This window comes from Microcaecilia unicolor, chromosome 3 (assembly GCF_901765095.1).
Source record: "Microcaecilia unicolor chromosome 3, aMicUni1.1, whole genome shotgun sequence".
Classification (NCBI taxonomy): Eukaryota; Metazoa; Chordata; class Amphibia; order Gymnophiona; family Siphonopidae; genus Microcaecilia; species Microcaecilia unicolor.
Genome location: NC_044033.1, coordinates 248,451,531 through 248,459,898, shown reverse-complemented (window position 1 = coordinate 248,459,898; position 8,368 = coordinate 248,451,531). Strand labels below are relative to the sequence as shown.

The 8,368-nt window shown below is 44.8% G+C and overlaps 1 protein-coding gene across 1 annotated transcript; it reads right to left on the bottom strand.

Annotated features, from left to right (window-relative positions):
• Positions 1-254: 254 nt before the first annotated feature.
• Positions 255-8,145, bottom strand: LOC115464574 (vomeronasal type-2 receptor 26-like). Its single transcript, XM_030194938.1, has 3 exons — positions 8,086-8,145; positions 1,627-1,753; positions 255-1,159 (listed from the first exon to the last, which is right to left on the bottom strand). The coding sequence occupies exons 1-3, from the start codon at positions 8,143-8,145 to the stop codon at positions 255-257; spliced, it is 1,092 nt and encodes a 363-aa protein (XP_030050798.1).
• Between the last annotated feature and the right edge of the window lie 223 nt (positions 8,146-8,368).

Below are 8,368 nucleotides of genomic sequence, written 5' to 3'. Positions count from 1 at the left end.
GGATGGGAAGGGAGAGAGAGAGAGAGAGAGAGAAGAAATGCTGGACATCCAACTCTCATTTTTCTTCTTCGGCTGTTCCACTACATTGTTAAAAACAAAAATCCCGCCCGTTTTAACTGGCTTAACGGCTAGTATATAATAAATGAAATTTAGGATGACCTCAACCAATGATGCAGTTTCTGGGTAAAAAAAAGAACATTCAACTTGGACTTGCCCAACAACTGATAACAATATTTAAATGAATAAATCCTTTATTAATAATTGTAGTTTATTTTATAAGCATTTCTGCTGTTCCTTTCAGGTCTCAGCAGAATAATGTAGCACTTAGGGAAAAAGATACAGCCCAGGAGTCCAGCACTAGATGCCAGGATAGCAAATATCTCCACTGCCACCATGTACTTGCCCTTGGTGCTAAGGTACGTTGGGATGAAGGAGATCCAGACACTGCAGAACACCAGCATGCTGAAGGTGATGTACTTGGCTTCATTGAACCTGTCAGGGAGATTTCTTGCTAGGAAAGCTACGATGAAGCTGATGCCAGCCAGAAATCCCAGGTAACCCAAAAGAAGGTAAAATGCAACTATTGACCCTTCATTACATTCAGTTAGTATTGCTCCAATTTCTGATCTCATATTAAGATATGGGAATGGGGGAACAGTGAACAACCAGGCAAGACACAGAACAGTTTGAATGAGCGAACAGAAAAGGACTACAGAAATTGAGATCCTGGAACCCATCCATTTCCGGAGCTTGCTTCCAGGTTTGGTGGCATGAAAGGCCAAGACCACAGTGGTGGTTTTTGCCAATATAGAGGAGAGAACGATAGAGAAAATGATCCCAAAGGCAGTCTGTCGGAGAATACAGGTCACTTTGTCAGGATGGCCGATGAATACCAAGGAACAGAGGAAGCAGAGCATGAGGGAGATAAGGAGAATGTAACTGAGTTCTCGGTTGTTGGCTTTCACTATGGGGGTGTCTTTGTAATGAATAAAGATCCCCAAAATGACAGTACTCATGAGAATTAAGAAAATACAGACAAAAGTCAAAGTTATCCCCAAAGGCTCTTGATAGGTCAGGAAGGATATCACTTTTGGGATGCAGGCATCCTTCTTCTGATTGGGCCATTGGTCCTCTGGGCATTTTGTACAAGTGTCTATATCTGAGAATGAAAAAAAAAATTCCCATTATCTCACAAATAGCATCAGTTATAGGACAGTAACTTTTCCTTTATAGTAAGGCTTGTTTCAAAATGATAGACAGTAGCAAACATTAAACAAATAATGAACGATGAGCTTCCTGTAAATGAAATCATGAATTATCTTTTAGACGAACTTTCACCTAAAATAGATGTTTTAAAGGATTCCATACATCTTATCCAATTGGATAGTTTTGCTAGTGGTATCCAGCTCGTATTTTTGGATTAGACACAAGGTATTCCACTAGGACATGTGAAGATCCATTTTTCAGAGAATACTTAGATTGCGATTGAGACATACAGATCAGGATATGCTCAGTTGTGTTGATGATTTTGAAAAGGCAGGAGTACATGCATATTTGCTGGCCCATGTTGGGTCTTTAATAAAGGCTGAATATGGGCCTGGCACATTATAATGTGAAATCACTCACCAGTTTGGCTGGAGACCTCTCCCTCTGGACAGGGGATACAGTCATAGCAGCAGACAGGCTTTCCTTCCCTGCTTAATTTCCTGGACCCAGGAGGGCAACTCGGGCTGCATCTGAACTCTGGAGGTGTCTGAGGATTGAGAAGAAACTGATTAACTTGATGTAATACTGGATTATGACTTTTTAAATGCAGTGTTACTTTTCTGTCTAAACATGAGCATTTTTCCCATTTAGTTTTTCAGCTCTTTGCAAACCTACTCAGTAGAATATGGAGGTCAGTATGAGCTCTATTTTGTTTGGAAATATAAATAATACGAAATAGGTTTGACCTGGAATCAGTCATTCAGGCTGATTGGAGAATGTTTTGAGCAATGTTTTTGTGCTGGTTACCCTTAATGGTTTGATTAAAAGTATGAGAAAATACCTCTGCTTTCTCAAATAACTCTGAATTCTTCGTCCCATCATAAAACTTGGGCTACGAGAAAAGGACTTTTAGGTGATGTCTTTGTAACCTATTTTCTACTTCAAAGACTGAACACTTACCTAATGGATCTGCTCACCATTGGTTATTTACATTTATATTTGTTTCTTTAAGAGCGGAGGCAGAAGGAAGAGTGGGGGGACTGGGTGGAGCTGGGCGCCTAGACCCCATACTGTTCAGTTTAAACGGGGAAGGAGAGTAACTTTACAACATTATGACCCAACCTAACACAACGAGATTCATAACATGGAACGTTGGGGGTTTCTCATCACCAATTAAAAGGAAAAAATTTTTAAACGCACTTAAAAGACATAAGGTGGACGTAGCTTGTCTGCAAGAGACACGACTAACAGTGGAACAGCACCAAAAGTTAGCCAGAGACTGGGTGGGAGTGGTGTATGCAGCTTCTTCAGAAGGGAGACATGGGGGAGTAGCTATTTTAATGCGCAACGGCCTGGCAGCCAAAACGAAACTGCTGGTACAAGATCCTCAGGGCCGTTACATGTTGGTGCGCATGTGGCTCCAGGGCCTGGATTTGTTAGTTGCAGCAGTGTACGGCCCCAACACATATAACCAAAAAATTTACCATGAATTAATCCAGCACTGTAATCAATATTCAGGCCTCCAACGGTTGATACTGGGAGATTTGAATATGGTGGCAGACCCCCAGTTAGACTGCTCAGACCCACGGAAAGCCCATGGGGGGGGGGGGGCCTAAAGCTAGAGAGCTATCCCGCCTCATGATAGCAACAAATACAGTGGATGTTTGGCGTGTCCTGCATTCCGGTGAAAAAGACTTTACACATGTCTCGAGAGCCCATGGCACCCAATCTCGAATAGACTATATTCTAATCGGGCAAAAACTATTTCAAAAAGTTTATGCAGCTGAAATAGGGCCTGAAGAAATAACAGGTCATGCCATGGTGTGGCTCAATTTGGAGGCGAGAAAGTTCTACCAGGGGCAAGCGGGGTGGAGATTCCCAACTTATTTGGCGACTGATACAAATTTTAAAGTATATGTGAACAAAAAGTGGGAGGAGTTTGCCAGTCATAATGAGCAACATGAACACAATCCAGCGTTGTACTGGCAGACTGCAAAAGCGGTGCTGAGAGGAGATATAATAGCATTTGCCTGTGTGCGGAAAAGAAAACTAACCGCATCTATAGTGAGGTTAGAGGCAAAGGCGAGGAGGGCCAAACGCAAGTACACCCAAACTCCAAATAAAGAGCATAGGGAGCAACTGCAAGCAGCACAAGTGGCACTTAATTCCCTGCTGCAAGAAAGGGCACTTAAGGGGGCCGTATATTACAAGTACAGGCTGCACAGGTTTGGCAATAAAACTGGGGCCCTGCTTGCCCGAGTGGTGAAAACATGGGGAGGAAATAGGGTGCTATCAACCATAAAGGACGAGAAAGGTAAAATACATACGAAAAGCGAAAAAATAGCAAATATATTCTGGGCACATTTCAGCCAGATATATCAAAAATATAAAGACATAGATAAAGAATCCCTCATGAGTTATTTAGAAGCCTCCACGTTGCCAAAACTCTCTCCACTAGCATTGCAGACACTGAATGGCCCAATCAGTGGTAAAGAGCTCCAAGCCACCATAAAGTTATTGCCACATCACTCTGCCCCGGGCCCCGATGGATTCACGGGAGAGTTTTACAATATGATACCCCAGAAAGCTTTATTGGCACTGCATGACTATTTAGAGGAAGCAGTGGAGACAGGAAGGTTCCCCATTCACAATAACATGGCATTGATATCATTATTACCCAAACCAGGTAAAGAAAGGGACAAACCGGAGGCATACCGACCAATTTCATTATTGAATGTAGATATAAAAATACTAGCAAAAATCTTGGCCACCAGGCTGGCTCAATACTTACCAGATATAATTGGGTCTGAACAAGTGGGCTTCGTGAAGGGCAGACATTCTTCTACTATTGTGCGTAAATTGCTGATGGCAATGAGCTACAGCCGAGTAAATCATGTACCTGCAGTCCTCCTCAGTCTCGATGCCAAAAAGACATTTGACAAAATAGGATGGGAATTTCTGTTTGGGGTGTTAAATTATATGGGCATGCGTGGCTAGTACCTTCAGGCCGTACAGACATTATACACTAAGCCGACGGCGTCTGTATTAATTAATGGAGTACGAACAGCCCCTATAGCCATAGAGCGAGGTACTCGTCAGGGGTGCACCCTCTCACCCTTATTGTTCTTGTCTATTGAGCCACTGCTCTGCACGCTGAAGACAGATGAGCAGATAAAGGGACTAGAGATGGGTGGAGGGGTAGTACAGACTCTGGCATTTGCGGATGATCTGTTGGTGGTGATGAGAGACCCCCAGAACTCGTTGAGGCAGCTCTGGGCACGGATAGAACAATACAGTGCTCTTTCGGGTTTAAAATAAATGCACACAAATCACATTGGCTCACCATCTCACCTGGGGTGGGAGGCACAGGGTTAGAGGAACTCGGAGTGGAAGAAGCTGAAGAGGCAATCAAGTATTTAGGAGTCCAAATCCCCCAGAACCTGGCTCAAGTGTGTGCTCAAAATGTGAACAGGTTATTGGCGGATATGGCGGACAAGTTAAAGCTGTGGCAATCCCTCCCGCTCTCTTTGCTTGGCAGAATAGCACTATACAACATGATGATTGTACCCAGATGGTTATAGGTGTTTCAAACGCTCCCACTTTATCTTCCAAGGAAAGTGTAACAGCAAATAAACAAAATACTACAGAAATTCCTTTGGAAAGGAAAGAAAGCAAAAATTGCTATGCGGATTCTGCAGATCCCAAGAGAATACGAGGGCCTGGGCCTCCTGAGTTTGCGATACTTAACGGTAGCCTGTGGAATCAGGCACCTAAATGACTGGTTTCGAAAGACAAGTGAATACTCAGCTACCACCATGGAATTAGGCTTGTTTGGCTCAAACAACTTTACAGGATTTCTGCATGGTAGCAAGCAACATCCCCCAGCAGTCCTACAGAAGTCACACATTTTGCCTACGATGAAAGCAGTGTGGAAATGGATCTGCCGCATGCATGGCTTCTCGCCTAAAACTACCCCCTACCTGTCAATTTGTGGCAATCAGGGGTTCGAGCCAGGGACAAGTTATGCTGTATTCAACAGATAGAAGGAAAAGAGGATAGAATACCTGTATCAAGTGCTCACAGATGAAGGGCGTATCAGAACGTTTCCAGAACTGAGAGCTCAGTTCAAAATAAATTCAGCGGACTACTTCCATTATTACCAGTTAAGGCACTATGTGTCCAGTCTGACTTGGACAGACCTCACCGAGGATGTGAGGGAAGAACTGGCTGCTGCTATGTCGCTGGGGGCACAATTGAAAGTGCCCATGGCCTACTATCATCGCCACATCCGAGATACGATGCCAGAATTGAATTATGTGGGCTACGCGGCAAAATGGAGCCAAGATCTGGGAAGCCAGATAACCGAGACTATGTTTAAAGACCATGTGCGGTCGCTATGGCAGACCACAAAACTGGCAGAGTACTGGGAAATACAATATAAATTCGCACTAAGGATATATGTGGTGCCTTGAAGAGCGTTCCATATGGGAGCATCACCGGATGGAGCATGTGGGAAGTGCCATCAAGAAGGGGCTACATTGGCTCACATGTTTTGGATATGCTCAAGAGTTGTTTGGTTTTGGAAAAGTATACTACGACAAGTAACAGAACTCTGGTCTCGAAGATGGACATATGATCCAAAGTTGCTTTTTGGACACCCAAGGCTAAGCAAGCCAAAGCCGAAGGGATACACAGACTTTGTAAAAAGAGCTACAGTAGTAGCGAAAAAAGCAATCCTGCAGGAGTGGCTGGGGAACAAACCACCATCACTGCAATATTGGTGAACTCAAATGCTTATACTTTTACGTACAGAACATCTGGCAATGCGGAACCAGCCACAGATAAGAAGACAACAATTCGAAAGCAGATGGGCACCCTTTTGGGAAACCTTGACCCCAATGGTCCGGAGCCAGATATTGAACCTATAATCCCCGTTGCTGCTGCTCCTATAACTTCTGCTTGTTATTGGACATAGAAGGGAAAAGGGTGGGGGAGGCTTTGGGGAGGGAAGGGGGATAAGGAACGGGGAGGGGAGGGGGAGTAGTTTAGGGGGGGAAACTTCTAATATTAATAAAAATACAAAATGTGAAGATATGCCAACTGCTGTTCTGGAACTTACTTGTGTAATGTGAAATGTTACAGCTGATTATGTCAACTTACTAAAAATGATTGAAACATATTTGTTTCTTTAATCATTTAGCTAACATCTTTATCAAGAGTGAATTTCATTCAGCTATACTAAGTATTTTTTGTTTAAATTTGTTGCTAAATTTATCTTGATTAGTAAAGGATGCAGCAAGAGTGTTCCAGGAGCAGGGCCTAATGTTATACAGATATCAATAACTCACCCACTGATATTAAAATTACACTGCAGAACTAGCAGGTCTAACTTTAACACAAGACTATCTCTACTTCAGGAAGCAGGTGAAAGCTTGGCTCTTCAACCAGGCCTTTAATGGAAGAAGTAACTAACTTGTTAGTCTCACTCACACACACATGGAGCGACACGGGCTGCACATACTACAGCAGGACATGCTTATCCACTCCTACCCTAGCTGAGATAATATTTAACCATCTCTCTGACCTCATGTGCAACTTTCTTTAAATTAGTCACAATACTTTCTAACTCTTTTTACTCTCTTACCTATCTATATGTTACATCTTTGCTTTACCCTTCACTATCAATTAAAATGTTCTATTACTTATTGTGTTGACATTGTAAGTAGTAATACCTTAGCGCAGGCAGCAGATGAATCCATCAACTGGTGGTTGTGTCCTTCTACCAGCAGGTGGAGATAGAGATCACTGACTTCAGTGAGTGGTATTGGACTACCAGCCAGGGTTGCCAGATGGGCGGTTTTCTGAAACCCGCCGCGGGAAACTTTTGCCCGCGGTGGGTTGCGGTTTTTTGGGCTCGTTTTCTTTTTTCTGTGCGGGTTTTGGGCGGTTTTTCGGCCGGCGGGGGGTGGGGCTAATGGTGACAGAGGTGGGGTTTGTGACATTTTGGGCGGGGTTTGTTGATGTATTGGGCGGGGCGATGACGGTGGGGGCGGGGTGATGACGGAAGGGGCGGGGTTGATGACGGCGGGGGTGGGGGTGATGACAGAAGGGGCGGGGTGATGACGTCGGGGGTGGGGTGTGTGAGGTTTTTGGGCGGGTTTTGAGCGGTTTTGTGGGGGAATTTTTTTTTTATATGGCAACCCTGCTACCAGCCCCTCTGTAAGCTAGTATATCTCTATCTCCAGCAGGTAATGGACATCTCCTTATCAGCTCCTGGATTTTCTGGGCTGCTGTTTGTTAGCCAGTTGGGTGTGGGGGCGGTTGGCACTGGTGTCATCCTTGTCGGCATACCTCTTTTGGGGGTCCCTGCCTCACCCCGTGTCCCACGTCGGTCTCTCTTGCTTTCCTCTGTAACCTTCCTCACCTGAAAAAAAAAAAAAGATTTAACAGGAAACAGCTGCAGGAGCTGTGTTTAAAATAAATAAACAGAGAGAGAGAGAGACATTTTCAGCGTTGCTGAACAGAGTGGGAACTCCGGCTCTCCGTTTGAGCTGTCCTGTCAGTGTTCATCGGAAGGAGGCTCATTTTCAGAGCGGGATGAGTGCTTTGATTTTTTTTCTCTCAGACTCGTGCAGCAATTCGATATGGCCGCCAAAGTTGTCAAGCGCTGCTCCCGCTGCAGTAAAAAGAGATCCGCAGCGGGGCTTTGTGTAGCGGGTTGCTCCAAGTCTGTGCCGGCTGATGCTGCGGCCGTAGGAGAACCGTCGGGTTCCCGCGCTGAGAGCGCAGATTCGCGCGTCATTTTGTCTCTCCCCGCCGACACGGCTCCCGTGATGGCAGTTTAGGAGCCATTGCTAGCAGCTGAGTCAGAGGCTCTACCTGCAGCTCCAGCACGTGGTTAGGATTCCTATCTCGTTTCTGGGGGCTCTGGGGATCCATTATCGCCAGAATTTGTTCTGTTGTTGCATCAAGCTTTCCTGTTAAAGAAAGCTGCCTCTCAGCCTGTTCCTCAGGCTCCTGTGCTCCCTGTTCATTCCTCAGAGACAGGATTTGAGCATTTATTATCTGCTCAGGATTCTCTCCCTTCTAAGAGGAGGAGAACTGCTTCTATTTCTGAGGCAGTTTCTTTGGGACCTGGGTCTTCTTTGCCCTCCTTGGCTGC

Coding starts and splice junctions, on each gene's coding strand:
- LOC115464574 (XM_030194938.1), bottom strand. CDS start 8,145: ATGGATCCCCAGAGCCCCCAGAAACGAGATAGGAATCCTAACCACGTG. Junction 1,754..8,085: donor ACCACGTGCTGGAGCTGCAG/GTAGAGCCTCTG, acceptor CTCAATCCTCAG/ACACCTCCAGAGTTCAGATG. Junction 1,160..1,626: donor AGAGGTCTCCAGCCAAACTG/GTGAGTGATTTC, acceptor TTTCATTCTCAG/ATATAGACACTTGTACAAAA.